A 20,129-nucleotide genomic window follows, 5' to 3' on the forward strand; every position below is an offset into this window, starting at 1 on the left:
GCTCCACTAAGTTTGGTGATAAACTTAATAAAATTAAAAAAAAATCCCAAAAATAAAGATATAAAATCTTCACTTAGTACCTCAACTGAAAAACTCGCACTTTTACTAATTAGTTTGTTTTTAACCACGAGCAGCTGTCACGGCAAAATCAAATGGGATTATTTTCAACCACGAACCGTGCGTTCGTGCTCGTAGGAAATATCGACGAGATCATAATTTAAACTATTCTTTGTTGCCATTCTATAATTTAGAACTTAAGTTCATTACCTCCACTTGTTGATGCCAACGTTAGAGCTCCCAGCGAACCAAGGATCGATGACGAACACGCACCGAAACGTGGCGGCATCTTTGAGACCCTCACGCAATGCCGGATTGTCGTGCAAGCGTAGGCCCTTCCGAAACCAATGCACAGTGTGCTTCTGCTGATGATGCTGATGCTTGTGGGATACGGTTGTTCCGGCCCCGGAATCACCGCCCCTGTTAAGTCCTGTTGTAGCCTTTCCGGCGGATTTCTGCTGGTGACCCAAGCTCTGCTGTTTGGTCATTCCCACTGTAAGTAGAAATAGGAAGAATTGTTTAGTTAGGTATGCATTATAAAATTGTTGAATAACGATTATTGTATTTTAAATTAATTACACTGCTTAACACTGGACCTTGCTTGAAGATAAAACTAAAAATAAACCAAAGGTTGAGGTCTCTAGTAATCTTTAGAGAAAAAACTGAAAAACATTGAAACGCAGATACAAAATTCAAGACTGAAATTTGTATGGAAAAATAGAGATATCTAAGGCAAAAGTTGAAAATGAATTACCTAGCCCTTAGCTTCCCAAAGTAGGGGGGTCGCGACCCTTCCATAAGAATAACACAGGCTGGGGGTCGCGACCCACCACTTTGAGAAACAATGCTACTAGTTTAATTACTACACTGGATCATGACTCAGAATGTAACCAGAAATTAATAAAAAATAATTGAGTATCTAATGATAGGTAAAGAAAAAAATATGAGAAAAAATGGAACGCGTCTTTCCAATCCAAAACCAAAGTATGTCTGGAGTTGTAGATGTGTTCAGTTCAGAAGTAGTTGATCAGCATCGAAAATTTCCAATCAATTACTACAATGTATCGTGCTTTATGATATAGCAGAATTTGGGACCAGTGTGCCACCTTAAACGATTTGTTCTGTAATTTTTCAAAAACTTTTTGTGATAACTTAGATACGCTTTCAATACCAATTTACAATTTAAATTTTTACTCATGATTGGAATCCAACAAAAGAAATGCAAAAGAAGCCATTTCTGCAACGTTTTAAAAATAGTTTTATTTTTTTGCTATGGCAAGATAGCCACCTTGATAATAACAAAGAATTTAAAGGGAAACATAAATATTTCAGCAGGTATGGCACTGGTACACGCTACACTGTAACTGAAAACTATCCAAAATCAAGATAAAAAGTGCTCAAATTTAAGTACTTTCCCAACTCTTTGATTTTGGATACATTTTTGTTTTGGTTGATGGGTGTTTTTAACTTAATTACAAAGTTTATCCCCAACACTCACCAGTGAGTTATTTTATCTATACGAAAGTATCCAAAATTAAGTTTTGGAGCTATACCTGGTTTTGGCTGAAAATTCACTTAGCCATATAGAACGACGTTCAATTTGATGCTCAAGGTTTGTTTCTGAATTTTATAAAATCAAATTAAAGTTGCCTAAAATGGAACAAAATGGAAATTGCTTCGCAACAGGTGAGTTATTTACAATTGGTTCCTTATCAATAAAGACAATAATTATTTATTTTGCGTACAGTTTTAGGACGAAATGATAATTTTATCGGAAATCACCGAGAGGGACGACATTTATATGGTTTTCTGAAACCCACAAAAAAGCTATTCGATTTTGCCACTCATCCCACAAGGTATGTAAATAAAAAATTATCAAAACTAAATTCTGCATGTAAATAGAGATAATGAATAGAGGCGAAGCGTTATCTAACCTCAACATATATTGTCATCTGCTTTCAGTGGCGTAGCCCTATATTAACTTTGATGATGTTTTTAATGTTTAATTTGCCTATTTTTCTTCTTATTTTTTACAGATCCAAAGCTTTCGTTTCAAGGTATTAAATTCTGATAGCAGCGGACATGGCACTCTTCCTGCGGAATCATTGAAAATCACTAACATTATTATTGACATTATTTGATTTCCTTGTTATTTAACATTCTTAATAAAAATAAACATAAGCATATTTCTGAATTTTGATAAAAACAAACGAAACAAATCACAGCAAACTATTCGCCTAAATTTTACTACGGTGGAAAACCGGGAATACCCGTTTTTCAGTACTTTTCACTCAGAGTCGACTCTTTGGCAAAAAGTAAAAATCATCCAACCAAAGATTTTGCAAAATAACTCAAAATTGAGTTATTGCAGAAAAACTCAATTTTGAGTGGTTGCACTTTGCTGTCAAGTTGAGCGAAAAAGACTCAATTTTGAGTAGTTTCGTTTCGCCGTGTAGGGATAACTAAATGTAAACAATTTTATACATTTTTAAGTTTACCGTCTTTGGACGTGACTTTGAAAAAACGGATTTACTGTGAATTTACTGAATGAATAGTTTTAAGGTTTCATTCTATCAATCAAAGGCCATTCCTACGAGTTATTCTTTATATTTTAATAAGACGCTATTTAAAATAAATAATAAAATAAAATTTGAGCACATAAAAATAAAATTATTATCACTAGAAGATGGTATGTTAAGCCAAAAATGATTTATTTCGAATTATCATTTTGATGAAAATGAGTTAAAAACAAGGTTCAGGAATTAAATTTTAAGTAAATAAAGCCTAGCAACACTTTGATTAAAATATTGATTTGACAATATACCTCTGAAAACTACCATTTGTTTGAACAAAGGAAAAATCCAACAATAAAACATTATCAGGTGAAACACAAATAAACTTAAATGTGCAAAAGAATGGTTGATTACCCGGCGTTTCTATAATTTTGATCTTTTATCCCATCTAACCTTTTGAGCGGACGATGTTTTGACTTTTCGACCATTAACCATTGGCATTTTGTCCTACAACCGTTATTTCTATCTTCTGTTCTTTCGACCTTTCACTAAAATTTTTTATTTCGATCTTTTGACCCTTCGACCTTTTATCCTATCGACCTTATGACCAACGAGCTTTTCTCCTACAAGTCATTGCATTGACGTAATTCCTCCTTCCTTCTAGACAAAAGACTGCACTTCAGATTGGCAATTTTCTTCATTTTGCAGTGTTTTGAGGGTTCTGACGTCTCTCACTGACTTTCTTAATAGTTTCTATATCCTTCGATGCCTTGGTCTGCTTCAAAGCCGTGCGGTACGGACTTGATGTGAGCACTGTTTCCTTCGCTTTCCTCTTTTCTCTTTCAATCTTTTCTCAGCAATTATTATCTATTTCAGACCTTTATCTGGTTTTCGGTTGTATGCTGCAATCACAATTCTTTGTTCTGACATTTGCTCTAGATGACCTGCCCACTGAAGGGCACCGTATTTTATAAGATTCATAACATTGCATTGTCTTCTTTCACGGTGTCCAAAGGGAATTTATTTTCAAAAAAAAATCAGTATCTCTAAAATACCTACTACACGAAAGTATGGGTTTTCATTTTTCACGTAAGCGCATTTATAAAAGTTCTATCGGGGTTCATTTTTCTGTACTTTTTTAGGATGGTTAAATAGGTTATCTTTCGAAATTTCTATGGAGTTTGCAATAGATATACCTAAAAAATAAAAAATGTTTTAGATCCCCTGATATAACATTATAGTTTACCCATGAAATTCAAGAGGAGAGCATATCTAGACCAACATTTGAAAAGGGAATATTTATTGCTTCTGATTATTCGTATACCTATATACACCTGTGTTCAGAATAATAGCAGCGAAGGCCGATTTTCGTACAAGCTGTTACTTTCTACCCCAATTACCGATTGAGCTGAAATTTTGGCGGTGAAATATGTTGAATTTTTTTTAACCACTCATAAAAAAAAATACACACTAGGACAAATTGTTCAAAATAATAGCAGTTTTTGTTCTGGAAATATCTGAAAAACAATTGATTGAAATGTCATCATTATACCCTTTTCAAATGTTGGTCTAGATATATTTTCACGTGGTGGGTGTTTTAGAGATACTGATGTTTTAAATTAATATTTCCCAATGGGCCCTCCTTAGCCGTGCGGTAATAAGACGCGCGGCTACAATGCAATGGGTTCGATTCCCGGTGCCGGTCTAGGCAATTTTCGGATTGGAAATTGTCTCGACTTCCCTGGGCATAAAAGTATCATCGTGTTAGCCTCATGATATACGAATGCAAAAATGAAAACTTGGCTTAGAAACCTCGCAGTTTAATAACTGTGGAAGTGCTTAATGAACACTAAGCTGCGAGGCGGCTCTGTTCCAATGTGGGGATGTAATGCCAGTAAGAAGAAGAAGAAGATGTCCCAATGCTAATACACACCTAAGAAATCATGCGTATGCACACGATTTCTTCTGGCCTCCGACTGAGTATTGTAAGCACCTTCGGCAAAAAATCTAAACATCCGAAAGCTTCCTAAGGAGTCGTTCAAAAATGATGTCACAGGCTTTAGGGGGGTGGGGAGTGGTTTGGTGGTCTATGATTGTGACAGTACATATACCAGGTATTCAAAAAATCGAGACAGCGGAGGGTCTAGAAATCTCAAAAAGTTATAAGATCTCTCTTTGAACCCGGAACCGCTGGGCTCGATTTCAGAGGGAAATCGGCATTAAACCCCAATCTGCTGGTCTAGAGCCAACGGCAGCCCCCGGGGAGGGTACAAAAGACCTCTTTTGGCTCCGGGTCTCAGGGTGTAATAACGCTGGGGAAGCTTTCGAAGTACGGAAACCTATCTGTGGACGGGTACTTACGGTCAACTCAATTACTTTATTCAGGCTCACTGAATGTCGTAGACCGGGTGTTTTTGAGGGGGGCACGGGCGTAGGAAGACAGCTTCACGATGAATAGGTGCCAAAGTTAAACGACGTCTGGTGATGGCTCGGTGGAAATCGGGTTGCAGAACACAACTTGGTAGTGAGGCGATAGCGGGAGGTGGCTTGGCGGTGATACGATAGCGGCTTGCAAGTTTGTTAAGAACCCACAGTGTGGAGTGCTTTCCACGACGACTCTCGTTGCTTGGTGACTCGATCAGAGGATTCGATCAGAAATTAGCGCAAAAACCAGGAACCATCGATATTACCAGATTGCCGGACATGCGGAACAGTCAGCCCAATTCGAGGAGCCTGCCAAGGCTAGTCCTGATGGCGTCTCAGACGCCGGCTATGCGGCACGTGGTTTGAATCACTAATAATTTTTGGTTGGGTTCTCCGAAGTCCTATCGAAACCGGATCGAAATTGTTGTGCACTTAACGGCTGTTCTCGGGACCAATCTTCCGAGGGAAACGGCCGATTGGCAGAGGTCTTTAGATCACAAGCCACGATAATACGACAGTAATTTGCGCTCCAACTTGTCTTCGACTCACTTGTGGCAATCATCAACATCTACTGACTCCTCGTTGCCCAATCGTACGTTCGCTTTCCCACTAAACTGACCCGACAGTCACTCTCCAATGTTCTTACATCCATTTCAGTGGCTATTTATCACCCATCAATCACCCGGATAAAGGAACAGTTCATTCGTGCGCGTCTTTGTCGGCTACGCTTGCACAGGCATCTGAATTGAACGTTTACTTTGAAGTCACTAGCTTCATAATAATGATCCCTAATTTTCCGTACTTAACATGTCTGAATGAACAAAATGTTACCCGCCGGTAAAACTTTTCACATCTCATGTCCATATCTGACCACCAGAAGAATTAAGGTATTGTAAAGAGCGAATTTCGTTACACTCTGCAATGCATGTTTGCGTGTTGACGGTGCCCCGGTAGACCGTTATCTTATATACATAAAAATGAATTTCTGTCTGTCTGAACCTTATAGACTCCGAAACTACTGAACCGATCGGCGTGAAAATTTGTTTGCAGAGGTTTTTGGGGCCGGGGAAGGTTCTTAAGAAGGTTCGAGACCCACCCCCCTTTTGGAAAGGGGGGCTCCCATACAAACGAAACAGAAATTTCTGCAAAACTCAAGAACTAATCAGAGAATAAATCAGTTTTAGGCGAAACGAAGTTCGTCGGGTCTGCTAGTTATAAAATAAAAATGTCCATCAAAACCAAGTACAGGGCTCGATTCCTGTGGTAATTCTGCACCTCTGGACCAATTTTTTTTTAAATCCCAAGGAGGAATCTCGAGAAATCTTAATTTGAAATTTTTATTTAAGAAATTTCAAAAGAATCTATATTTAAACACAGATCTCTGTGATTTGTAATTTAAATTTAATAATATCTCCAAAATACCTTCAAAGCCGTCCAAAAAGTGGTCCAAGTTGTTTTCAACCAGTTTGCATTTGTTGCCTTTATTACAATTATAAATTTTTACAACTGATTAAGCTCACCAAACTGACTTAGGTATGTTTTTTGTATGGCTTGAAGCCGTCTATCTTCAAGAATACTACCTCTCGTTTAGAACCATTCATGAATTTACGTGCAGGCTGCAGATTCTTTGTTGAATGCCATTCAGATTAAAGTTTGTATTTTTTTATTGTATTCACAAATGTATTCGAGCATCAGAAGTAAAGATTGGAGTACGGAAAAAAATGATGAAAAAACAACAGCTTAAAGATTTGTTTAAAGTAGTGTAGTTGTCTAGCAGTATATAACAATAACATGTTAGATCTTCGTCAGATGCTGTAACAATTGAATTGACGGAGCTTTATCATATTCTGAAATTTCCCCGCAAAAGGATCATCGGACTGATAATGACTCCAAAGATGGAGGTAAGGAAAAGCTACGATTTTCAAGAGTGAACTCGGCATATAGAATGAGATCTCGAGAACCAAGGAAAACATCAGGAAAAATGCACAAGAGAAAGAAAAAATTTTACAAGCTTTGTGCATATTCTTTTGGGTTACGACGAAGATAAGATATTCAATTTTTGAACTTTTAAAAACACTTTAATAAAGAAACAAAATGAACCTTTGCTTATCTCCACCACAACACATCTAGTTCGGAATTGTTAATTAATTAACTATTTTAGAGTTGATCGAGAAGCACCATGTTGAGCAAATTTATGAGTGAACCAAGTACAGATGAGGCATCAACAAACTACATAGAGTTCACTAGAATCCCGATCTTTCGGATTACGTCTTCACTCTGCTTACACATTAACAATTTTCTAACTAATATTTCAATCAGCAGGTTCTGAATGATTCCAAAAAAGTGTACGCAGCTCTTTGAAACTCGAGCATGGTTTTGAGGAAGCAATTGATGGCCTTGCTAGCAGCTGGAAAAAGCCGCAGCTTCCATTCACGTCAAAGTACCATATCTTGAATTATCATGTTTCAGAGTTCTGAAGAGGTACCGGAATAAGTTTTGGCTTACATATCAAACATGCTTTTTCTAGTCCGTTGATTAGAACTTTGACGAGATTTGGCCGAATAGGTGATTTGGCCGAATAGGTGCTTTGGCCGTACAAGTTATTTGGCCGATCAAGTTATTTGGCGGAGCAAGTCATTTGGTCGAACATGTCATTTGACCGCACAAGTCATTTGTCATTTGGCCAAATAGGTCATTTGATTCTAACTTCTCACTTCTCAATCATGATTTCTTACTTCTCACTGTGAAAACTGAGGAATGAGAAGTTGGAAATGATGAGTAAGAAGAGAGGCGTCTCCCTTCTTACTTTGCTCTTCCCACTTTTCACAATGAGAAGTGAAAAGTAAGTAATTAGTAGTGCGAAATCTCACATCTCACTAATCATTTCTCACTGCTCACTGTGAACACTGTGTACAATCAAGTGGTGGAATTGAATGGGAAGGTACAAACTCGTCTTATGATTGGTTCTTCAGAGGATCACTTTTACATTTTTTCTATTTATTTGCTTAATCTGGAATCGAACCTGAAGTGATGATGTTATAAAGAGAACCCAGAGAACTTAATTACTAGTCCACAATGAAGTGATGACTGTAAGTAGCTAAACATTCTAAGCCCTGAAATTTTCACTCGAATATCAGTTGCATATAGAGGAATTATTTCCCACTCTACACCATTTGCATATTCAATGCATATTATTCATCTTATTTACTTAAATGCAAACATATAAAACATCAACTGCTGTCAATTTGTTCGTATCGCGTATCGTCATTGGCGTAACTACCTCCGATGCCTAGGGGGGGCTATAGCCCTTTGATATTTTTTCCCGAAATTGACCATCTTTTTGAAAATTCTCGAACATTTTAACATCTCATCAAGTTATCAGCGGTAATGTGACAAATGCAGTCCAACCACCTAAGGCAATTGCGGATCCATCACACTCATTTATATTATTCTCTTTTCTCAAGCACGTGCACGTGTACACGTGTGAGCAACAACTCACAGTCTATGTTTAATTGCGCTCGACTAGCGTCAGGCAGTGGAGATATTTGCATACTTCATAAATATTCTATCTATCTCAAATGAAAAAAAAATAGTGCAACTTTCCATGGATTCCGCCAAGAATCTTCCAAGAATTCTGATGAGAATCCTGTAGTGATCCTGACTGGAATGTTCCAGGGACTCCAACGGGAATCTATAGATATTTCGACGAGAATACCGATAGGAGCCTCCAGGGATCATGAAGGGAATCCACCAGAGATTTTGGAGGGAATGTTTCAGGAATTTCGACGGGAATATTCCAGGGATTTCGTTGAAAACCCTCCAGGAATTCCAATATGATGGTTCCAGGTATTTCATGAGCAATGTTCCAGGGATGAAGACGCATATCGTCGAAGGATTCCGAAGCAATCCGTCGAAGGACTTCGAAGCAAATCGTCGAACGACTCCGAATTAATCCTTCAGTTATTTCGAAAAGATTCCTCCAGCGATCCCGAAGGGAATCCTCTAAGGATGTTGAAGCAAATCGTTGAGGGATTCCGATGCAAATCATCAAAGGATTTCGAAGCAAACCGTCGAATGGTTCCAACAAAATTTCGTTAAGGGACTCTGAACAAAATCTCTGAGAAATTCTGAAGCAAACCGTCGATGTATTCCGAAACGAAACGTCAAATGATTCTGAAGTAATTCTTCGCGGGATTCCGAAGGTTAATCGTCAGCCGGATTCCTTATCGTCTAGAGATCCCAACGCAGATCATTTGCAAAACGTCGAGAGACTCCAAATTAAATCTTCAAAGGATTACGAAGCAAATCGCCGAAGGGTTCTGATTTGTCAAGGAATTCCCAAACCAATCTTAAAACGAATCTGGAGATATTCTGGAACAAATCAACGAGAGATTCTAAAGCAAATCCTCCATGGATTTTAAAGGGTATTTTTCACAGATTCCCAAGGGTATTGCTTAACAATACTGGAAAGAATCCAGTAGAAATTCTTCTGGATTACGATTGGAATACTTCGATGAATCCGAAAAGAAATCTTTAGATATTGAAGTGAGAATTCTTCTCGGATTCTGATGAGAATCCTTCTCGGATGCTGATGGATTCCCCTTTCTCAGAATTCAGAAACAAGCTAATTTTTCTTCCACTCATTTCATTAAGTATGATAGAGTGAATATGGGAGATAACTCTTTAGTCTTCATACTTTTTCGGTAATTCATTATGCTATATGTTGAAAACTGATATCACTGTTAACTAACTTATCAAATCCTAGGGGGGGCTAATTTTTTTCTAGGAAGGGCTAAGCCCCCCCTAGCCTCCCCTAATTTACGCCAATGCCGGTATCGTATCGTATCGTAAGCGTATCTCATTTCGAATACCTTTGCCTAACTTTCTGTGAAGAAAATCAGTGGTCACAAAACTCCGATAGTATTCAATTTTGTTTCCAGCGCGCGATGGTCATTGCAGATGCTTGACCCGTACACCCAACCGGTGATTGTTAGGTTTTCTAACAATTCTGTATAAGAACCTACAAAAACCTGTATAAGAACTGTAGATATGAGCCTGCCGTGGGCTGAAAATCACTTTATAAAAGACAAAAAAAAACTGTTTTAGTTCAGTTCGAAGATGAAAATTACGATAAACCGGTCATAATATCGTACGTCAGCAAAAGTTTATATTGCGACGATCACGAAATCGGTTGCCATTGACGTATCTGAAATGAAGAACGAGTTAGACAAGGCTTCTCACTTCTTTATGTCTTTATTTAAGAGATTTGCAGCCATCGGCTCTACTTCTCGTTAAAGATACCATATCAATTTGAACAATGAATCGATTAGAACAGGTGCGAAGATTGCCATTCCAAAAGGATCTCAGTTTACTGAAAGGATGTGTCCTCCGTGAATGTCGTTTGGTAATGCCAACACGCTCAAGGATGTTACAACTCGTCCATGAAGCTCACCCAGACGAGACACTCTTGGTTACCCGATTACGCGACAGAATATGGTTGCCAGGTATATATGGCGATACGAATAAAGTAGTAAAATAATGTGAAGGGCGTCGTTTAGTGAGCAGACCCTTTGCTGCCGCTAACCGCAAGTCGAGCACATCTGTATATGGTGACCCATATACAGATGTGCTCGACTTGCGGGTTAGCGGCAGTTTGCCCCTGAACCCTTTGCCCCAGAACAATGCCTCTAGAACCATGGGTGGATGTAGCAATGGATTATTCATACTTTATTCTGAAAGTGAGGAGCCGAAATTCCGTTTTGCAGAGGAGAGAAACCAAATTTCATTGGAAATACGTACTTTTGTGAATTGAATTCCGGTTTTCACAACAAATGCACGTGTCAAATAAAATCCAACAACCCACATGCATTCTACAAGGCCCATTCTACAAAAAATCAAACTTTATTCTAAAAGTGAGGAGCTGAAATTCAGCTTTGCAGAGAAGAGAAACCAAATTTCTATGAAAAGACGTACGTTTGTGAATGAAATTCCGTTTTTCACAACAAATGTACGTGTCAAATAAAATCCAACAACCCACATGTATTCTACAAGGCCCATTCTACAAAATTCAAACTTTATTCTAGAAGTGAGGAGCCGAAATTCAGCTTTGCAGAGGAGAGAAACCAAATTTCTATGTAAATACGTACTTTTGAGAATGAAATTCCGTTTTTCACAACAAATGTGCGTGCCAAATGAAATCCAACAACCCACATGCATTCTACAAGGCCCATTCTACAAAATTCAAACTTTATTCTGAAAGTGAGGAGCCAAAATTCCGTTTTGCAGAGGAGAGGAAGCAAATTCCTTTGAAAATACGTACTTTTGTGAATGAAATTCCGTTTTTCACAACAAATGTGCGTGCCAAATGAAATCCAACAACCCACATGCATTCTACAAGGCCCATTCTACAAAATTCAAACTTTATTCTAAAAGTGAGGAGCCGAAATTCAGCTTTGCAGAGGAGAGAAACCAAATTTCTATGAAAAGACGTACTTTTGTGAATGAAATTCCGTTTTTCACAACAAATGTACGTGCCAAATGAAATCCAACAACCCGCATGCATTCTATAAGGCCCATTCTACAAAATTCAAACTTTATTCTAAAAGTGAGGAGCCAAAATTCAGCTTTGCGGAGGAGAGAAACCAAATTTCTATGAAAATACGTACTTTCGTGAATTAAAATGCGTTTTTCTCAAAAACTGGACGTGTTACAGAAAATCTGAATACGTACCTGAATTCAGCGTAAAAAAATCTATTGAGTACATTAAAAATAGTTGAAGGGAGCGAAAAAAAGCTCAATTTTGTTGGATAGTGTTACTTGGATTCTCTCCCATCCGGCGATTATTTGCTAGTGGTTGACAACCACTAGTTGTAGACTAATACACTCGCTACAGAGAAATCTGCATAATGAAAAAGATTACATCAGATAAAAATTATCAAATGACTGGAACCAATTTTCGTGACAGGCAAAGCCTCCAACTATACTCCTTCTCAGTGACCTTGAGAGAGTGCCGCCATCTAACTCAAGCGTTCTTCACAGAGACATTATTTTAAAGCATAAGGATAAAGAAAGCGAAGATCAAAGACGTCATGCCAAGCCTACAGACATTCAAATCGTTGATTGCTGCAGAATAGGGTGTCCCAAAAAAAAATCGATGTTCAAAAAGTCATGGTGCTCAACCCTGAAATGAAAGATATACCTGTCTGGATAATTTTTGTAGAACAAACCGAATTTATAAAAAATCGTTTAGAGGTCGCGCCAGATCGATTTTTGAAAAATGAGCTTTTTTTAGGTCAAAAATCAAATATTGGGTCCTTTCACAATTTTTTTTCAGGGTCGCCCATTCGTTTTATATTTTTTTATTTTTCTGTGGATCTTTACCAATATTCTCCATGAATTAGTTTTTGTTATTATGCGTTTTTACAGTCTGCAGAACTTTTTAAACATCGAAAAAAGCACATTTTTTTGACTAATTTTTGAAGTTATTTCATCCTCACACAAAAAATATTTTTTTCTCGTTCAGAAAAAAATACATACTAAGAAGAGCTATTTATAAGGAGTATTTTCATAAAAAAAGATCCAAAAAATGTTGTGCTGGGGCTGAGATATGCTTTACGAAGTAGTAGGGTAAATGATCCAATAGTGAAGGAACTAAGCACGTTCCAACACTATTCATTTTCCCAGAATTATTCAAATACTCATTTCGCTTACCTTGGATATATATTCGATAGTTGTCCCCATCTATTTTAATGGAAAAATGCTTCCGTCGCATGCATTCCATGTAAGGTATTTTAAAGATATTTACCAGTTTATCAAGACAATCAATGCTGTTTACTTTAGTAATCCTATAACCAGAGACAGGCGATTACTGTGCTACCACAACTTCAGGAACACCCACGACTATCATATAATTTGCACTCCGAGTTGGAAGTCGACTAAAAATTAGTGACATATTCCGGGAAAAATCGTCGAACGAACTCTAGCCCACGTGAAGAAAGTTGCAGTCGCTGAAGAAGTTACTTCATGTTCCAGGAACTGGATCATCAATTGATACTCGTCCAAGTCGTCATGTCCGTCAACCTTCTTGCCAGCAGGACTACCCATAAATCATCTACATATAGAAGACTTATAAACTAACAGTTCTCCGGGAAAATTTGGATTTTCCACGTAATTTTTTTTTTTTTGTTGGGATTTCTTCAAAAAATTCTTAGAAATATTTTTGGGAAATTATTCCAAACGTTTTTCCTTTCTCGTATACTTAATATACGTAAAGGCTATATGATCGCTCCGAAACCAAACTTTTTATAGGTGGATTAAAAAGGTTTTTTTTACATTTTCACTCATTTATTTAGCTTACATCTAAACAAATGCAAAATTTCCACGGGAAACTTTTTGGAATTTCTACCAGACACTCATGGGAATTTTCACAGAAGTTCTAGTTTGTTTCAATTACTGTACTGCCCACAATCGCATATTTGTCCCATATGAATGATGGGACTGATATGCGATCATAGGCAGTGTAACAAGCGTGAATGATCAACGGTACGGCGGTTAAGATATTTTTTTCAATCTCAGGTAGAAATATTTTCTAAATGAATAAAATACTTGAACTGGGCTACTTTATCTGAATGCTTTTCTAAGTAAATCTGGACATAAAGCAGCATAGGATAGATTCTAAATTCTACTTACTTGTAACAGCTATTTATCGTCCACTTGAATCGTCCAGGTCCTGACAGTACTCAATTTTCCAGTATTTTCAAAACTTGTTTCACGTTTATACGTTTCACAGAGCTGGTGCAAAAAAATGATCTCACGTCGGATCGGTCAGCAAACACATATTCGCTAGTTTCCCTATTTATGCACAAACATTCGCCTCACTGTTAGTATAGTTTCAAATACGCAATCAAACGGCCTTAATATTGCATCTACCGCACAAGGTTTTTGTTTAGTTACTGCAAACGTGTATTTACTTTCACCGTAACTTTCAGTCACTTTAGCACATTTCAATATTTTCCCAGTGAGCCGTACGTCAACGGTGTAACAGTTATCAGTTGCATCACAATCAGCGTATATAGTTCTGCTTCACCGTCAAACGACAATCCGCGTTATATATTGCAAAATTGCACTAAACCAGAACACATGCTCTCGGAGCGATTATAACTATAGCACTAACTGTGGAGGTACGAGCTGGCTGGCGTATGTCTGTATGTTCGTTCTACCACTGTTCCACGGCTGGAATATCATTCACTATACAGTTGATGAGTAACGAGAAGTATACGTCGAGATCGTCTACTCGGTTCGACGGCACTTGCGAACAAACACAATGCACCGACAAATGCAACTGTCGGGGTACTATCACTTCCAGTTAGATTGGAGTCTTTCACGAATGCAAGCTCCGATTACCTAACCATCCAGCATAAATACTTCCAACGTTCGTAAGTCTGTGGAATAAGCAAGGGAGAATAATGTATTAGACATATTGATTCTGTTTTGAAAGCGTGCATATGGTTGATGAGATTTGTAATCAGCAATGATGTACGACAAGAGAGAAAACATGTAGAACAAATCTATTCAGCCTATGATATAATATCACCGATGTGGTTCAGTTCGACGAAGTTACGAGAAGCCCTATTTACATGACACCACGCTTGCCACTCCACTAACTGCTTCGGTACGATTGGTCTTTCTTCCGTTGTCCTCGAACGGCAGAACACATTGGTTTTGTACGGTTTCCGCTCAATGCGGCTGTTGCACCATATGAGGAATACTTTTACATAAACCCAATTGGAGCAAATAGTATAATACGCACTAGTTGTTTCATTTTAAAAGAAATATTTTCTCGATCAGGGATCCGTATAGGAAAAGATGGGACTATAAAAAAATGCCGGGGCAAAATGCCTTTGAATTCTAGATTAATATTGTTTTTATTCACAATATTAAATTGCACACAGATTTATTGCCAATGATTTTATTGAATAAAAATGGAATTTTAAGCTCTTGATGAAAAAATGGCCTTACATTTTTTAAATGTCTTAAATTACTTATGATATGATAATATTTTGACAAATAGCCGTTCACGTATTGCCATCATAAAGACAATATTTTTTTTCAGTACGAGTTGTACGTTTATCCAACGAGGCTTGTCGAGCAAATTATGCCGTTCAGTATGTTCTGACCTTTTTTTTTTAAACTATCATTTATTTGGTAGGCTCATTTGCCGTAAAGCGTTACGAAGCCGGAATCCCGGACCCTTCTTGCCCTATTTGCAAGTTCATGTTAGAATGCTTAATTCCCGATCCTTTTTTTTTAATTCAAAGCAGTTACTACATCATCACTTCATTATATCACTAACAATCTTTGAATTTGACATTGTTCGGCTAGATTACCTTTTTTAGAAGGTATGTGTCGCATAAGAAACATAGCTGAAAAATACTTAACCTTGCCATACTCTACCAAAAAGAAATATCATCCTCAAATCGAGTGATAATAAAGTAGAACTAAATTGTTATTATTGATATTATTCTTTCTTATTTTTCTTCGATGGCTCTTCATTCCAACTGGAATGTGGCCATCTTTCCCCACCTTACTTTAAATCAAGAGTGGGGCATCATGGTCATTTTTTCAAAACCATAGTTTTTCGAAATATTTCGGGGTCCCCAATGACAGTGCAGAATTTGGGGACGATTGATTGCTTCCTCGCTTTTCGCATCACGTTTGAAGTTTGTATGGGAACTAGTATGGGAAAACATACATTTTTGCAATTTTACTCCTCCAGTTTATCGCAAAATAAAGTGGCACAGTGCGTTAAAATATAACCACGTATAACCCAAAGTATGCCGAAGAACTTTATTGAAGAAGGCACGTTGCTGGAACGTCAGCAAAAAAAGTTATAACGCTTCGAAGTTTGATTGCTCAAACCATATGCAAAAAATTGTTTGTTCTGCCAATCTACCAATCTGCCTATCTACGAGGAACAATAATTTAACCGAGGTTTAACTGGGTGTTATCTTAAAATTATTGATCTTATATGGCTGGAGAACTAATTGGAGTTATTCGGAATCATTTCTCAATGCCGGTCCAGCAACGTACCTTCTCCAATCTTTCAGTATCTTTCGGACTACATATATACAAACGTATTTAGTGACGTGATTGGCGATAAATTGAAGCCGATAGGAGCAAAAATGCAAAAAAGTATGTTTTCCCATACTAATCTTCATATAAATTTCAAACGCCGTGCGGAAAGCGGGGACGCAACCGATCGTGTTCATCTTTTGCATAATTGATTGAGGTCCAAAAATTAGTAAAAAAAATCTTGTACCCACTTGATTGGATGAAGTTTGCGTTTTTTTTTTTTCATACAACTGCGCCCCACTCTATCAGGGCCGGATTTAGCCGGAAGGGGGCCCGGGGCCGACAGCTTGTGGGAGCCCCAAAATGTACAAAAAAGGTTGGTTTTGGTACATAACATTTGTGGGGGCCCGGGGCTACGGCCGACCGCCCCCCATAAAACCGGCCCTGTCTATTATACATAAAAATATTAAAGGATTTTTTTTTTTATTAAATCACTCGTTCACATGCTATGCTCAATGGGGCGCTCACGATAAATACATAATAATCCCACAGCCTTCCCCTACAAAGGTTGAGCTAACCGATTTATCTTACAGTTTCAACCAGATATGCAAAATAAAGAAAAACGACCTGATAATAATGCATTTTTTTTTATTCCTTGTTGGGTACCTTCATCACTGTGACCAGTTTATTGATCTATTGTGATACATTCCCCTTTTTTAGCTGAGTCATAATGACGTATCACTATTATTATTAGAGATCGTTATCGAATAACTAAGAGCATTATCCAAGTTCGGTACTACACTTCTCATAAATTGTAATACCGTATAGGGAGTTGATCTCCAGATTCTCCAGATTCAAGGGTTCTATTAGAATTAGCCCCTTGCTGAAGAACTTACGTCTTTGATTAAAAAGTGCCGGACAACAGCATAATAGATGTTCAGAGTCTTCTTTCTGCATGTCACAAAAGCGATAAATGTGCTACTCCCATGGGTTACAACCTTCGAGATTCCCAAGTCTTCAACTTTGCTCTAAGAGAAGAGGCGGATGTATCACAAAAAGGTTCTGGTCCCACAATATTCGGAGATGACCCGAGCCTTGCCAATTTACCGGCTCTTTCATTTCCATCAATTCCGCAGTGACCAGGAACCCAACTTAAATTGACTTTATTACGACAAGACAATTTTTGGAGTGACTGAATATGTTCCCAAACAGTTTTAGATGTGCATGTGGCCGATTTCAGAGCATTTAAAGCTACTTGACTGTCGGACATTATGCATATATTTGAATGTCTATAGTTTCTGAGTAAGCATATTGAAGAGCATTCTTGTATTGCTTGTATCAAGATGAATACAAAGCTAGGTGTTTCATTCTGCCCAATTTATGGACGAGAAGAAGGCGGGGGTGAAAAATTCATTTTCGGTGCAAAACATAAACAAACCGGCTGGCTCTCCCATACTAAAATCCAAGATGGCTGAACCGTGAATTTCGCAGATTGGAACACCTAACTGTGTATTCATCTTGGCTTGAATTACTGCTTAGAATACAGTTGGCCATGATCCCATAGGAATTGATACGTCTATTCCTGGACCAGTTACTCCTGCTCCAACTCGATTGTTCATTCTTGAACCATCCGTATAAAAAATAATCGTGCCTGGTCGGAAGTCTGGCCTTCCCTGTTGCCACGAGTGACGTCCTGGGTCGAATACTGCAAACTGTCGAGTGAAGTTGTATTTTTTTCAACCAATCTTCATTGTTCGACATTAAGGGTTTTATTCTAATAGTTTTTAGAATACTCAGGTGTCCTATCATATCACCTTCGAAGAGGTTTACGGATCTTTTTATCCTCAAAGCACTCTTCTCCGCTTCTAATTGTATCAACTCATGCAAAGGAAGTAGATAGAGTAGTGCTTCCAGTGCTTTCATTGGTGTGCTTCTCATTGCACCAGTCATTGAAAGAGTTCCTAGTCTTTGAAGTTTTTCCAACATTCTCTGAGCTTAATTCGTTATTTCGTTTTTGACCACCAGACCAATGAGGCATAAGTAATGCTTGGCCTCACAATCACCAAATAAATCCAATAGATCATTTTTGGCTTGAGACCCCACTGCTTACCAAATGTTCTTTTGCATATCCATAGAGCATTTGTTGCTTTTTGTATAGCTTGCTCCAGGTGCGTATTCCAGTTTAGTTTACTGTCAAGATATACACCAAGGTATTTGACTGTATTTGGAAGTTCTAAAAATGTGCCTTTCAGTGTTTTTTATGGATTTTTTTCCTTCGTGCGAATGGTACAATAGTAGTTTTAGAAGGGTTTATGCTCAGTCCTTCTCTATCGCACCACGATGAGACGTACTTTAATGTTGTTAGCATTCTATTAGTACAATCATATGGTCGGGGTTCAGCCAAACCGCACCAAGCGGCTTTTCGACTGACTTGTGATATTTTGTTCGTAAAAGGACAACGGAAATAGTTTCATATCACTTTAAAGGTACATTATATATATCCGATACGATGTACGATCAATTAAATCTGCTAAACGAAAGTTTGAGCAGAAAAATCGGTAATTTTTCGTTGGCGCTTGGTGCGTTTTGGCTGAATCCCGACCATATTTTCCTCGTATGATTATGACTAAGTCATCAGCAAAGCCGATAATTTCGAAGCCTTGTGCTACCAGACTTTTGAGAAGATCATCAACTATTAAAGACTACAACAGAGGTGATAATACGCCTCCTTGTGGGCACTTTTTAACAGCTCTAACATTTATAAATGAGCTTCTCAGGTTTGCTGATATTTCTGTTTCTGATAACATTCCTTTGATACAAGTAACAATGCATTGATCAAAACCATATTTTGTCATTGCAGTAGTTATTGAATTATGAGATGTGTTGTTGAATGCTCCTTCAATATCAATGATAGCAGCAAGTGAAATTTCTTTTGCATCAAAAGATCTTTCTAATTTTGTAAACGAATCATGCAGAGGTGTTACTGAATATTTTCCTTCCTGATGCGCAAATTGATATTTGCTTAAGGGGATTTTATTTAGATAAGTTGACTTTATGTGTTCGTCAATTATCTTTTCCATTGTTTTCAACATAATGGATGATAAACTTATTGTCCTAAAGGATTTCGGGGAGGTTTTATCCTTTTTGTTTGCCTTAGGGATGAATGTGACCCCCACTTGTCGCCATCCAGTTGGAATGTAGCTCAATGATAAGCTAGCCTGAAATATGTTTGTTAAAATGGGTGTTAAGGTTGCCTTTCCCTTATGTAGTAGTACAGGAAAAATTACATCCCTACCTGGCGACTTGAAAAGTTCAAAGGAATCAATCGCCCATTCATCTTTTTCGTCAGTAAAAATGTGTTTGGCCAAAGCACAAGCATCATACCTGGTTCTTTCCAATCCAGACGTTTCATTCATTTGGATGCGAATATTCGTTCTGTTGTTCTAGGTCCCAGTATCTTATACAGACGTACTTTGGTCTCCACTATGGTTGATAATAGAACATGGAAAGTATGTTCTCATCATCAGCTCCAACGTTTCTGTTGTAGAAGTAGTGAAAGACCCATTCTCTTTCCTTAAGGTGCCCAATGCATATAAGAACCGAACAATTTTACATCAGGCCGTTACAAATATTTTTTTGTGTCCGTTGTGTGACCGGCAAAAACACCCTTAACAGGCCGGCAGGGTACCCGGGTACCCACGAAACTAAAATGCTTATATCTCTGGAAATTTTCAACCGATTTCAACAATTTTGGGCTTATTCGATTCAGAATTTTCTCTTCTATAAGGATGTTACCAGGATGAACCGATCCGGTCAATTCGATTCCTGGAAAATCCGGATTTTCAGGAACATGTCCTGCATAAATGATACTGATCGTGGATTTCGATAGCTAATCAGCTATACGGGTATTAAACTTCTAGAAATTTCATCAGTAGATTGATTCTTATCGATTTGGGTCCATCAGAAGTTTCGATTTTCGATTGGCCATTCCAGAACAGGTTCCTCGAGGGGTCATAGGTGGCAATGAACAGTTTTCAAGGGAACATCAACAATATGGGTATCAAA

General features: G+C 37.9%; 1 protein-coding gene across 1 annotated transcript in view; it reads right to left on the minus strand.

Annotated features, from left to right (window-relative positions):
- LOC134202581 (cryptochrome-1-like) overlaps positions 1–20,129 on the minus strand; it is a 48,088-nt gene that overhangs the window by 16,706 nt on the left and 11,253 nt on the right. The window contains 2 exon segments of the mRNA XM_062677598.1: positions 268–550; positions 13,683–14,434. Of these exon segments, the coding sequence (XP_062533582.1) occupies positions 268–550; position 13,683 (284 nt within the window). The 5' untranslated portion in view covers positions 13,684–14,434.

Source organism: Armigeres subalbatus, unplaced genomic scaffold (genome assembly GCF_024139115.2).
Source record: "Armigeres subalbatus isolate Guangzhou_Male unplaced genomic scaffold, GZ_Asu_2 Contig1291, whole genome shotgun sequence".
In the NCBI taxonomy this organism is placed as follows: domain Eukaryota; kingdom Metazoa; phylum Arthropoda; class Insecta; order Diptera; family Culicidae; genus Armigeres; species Armigeres subalbatus.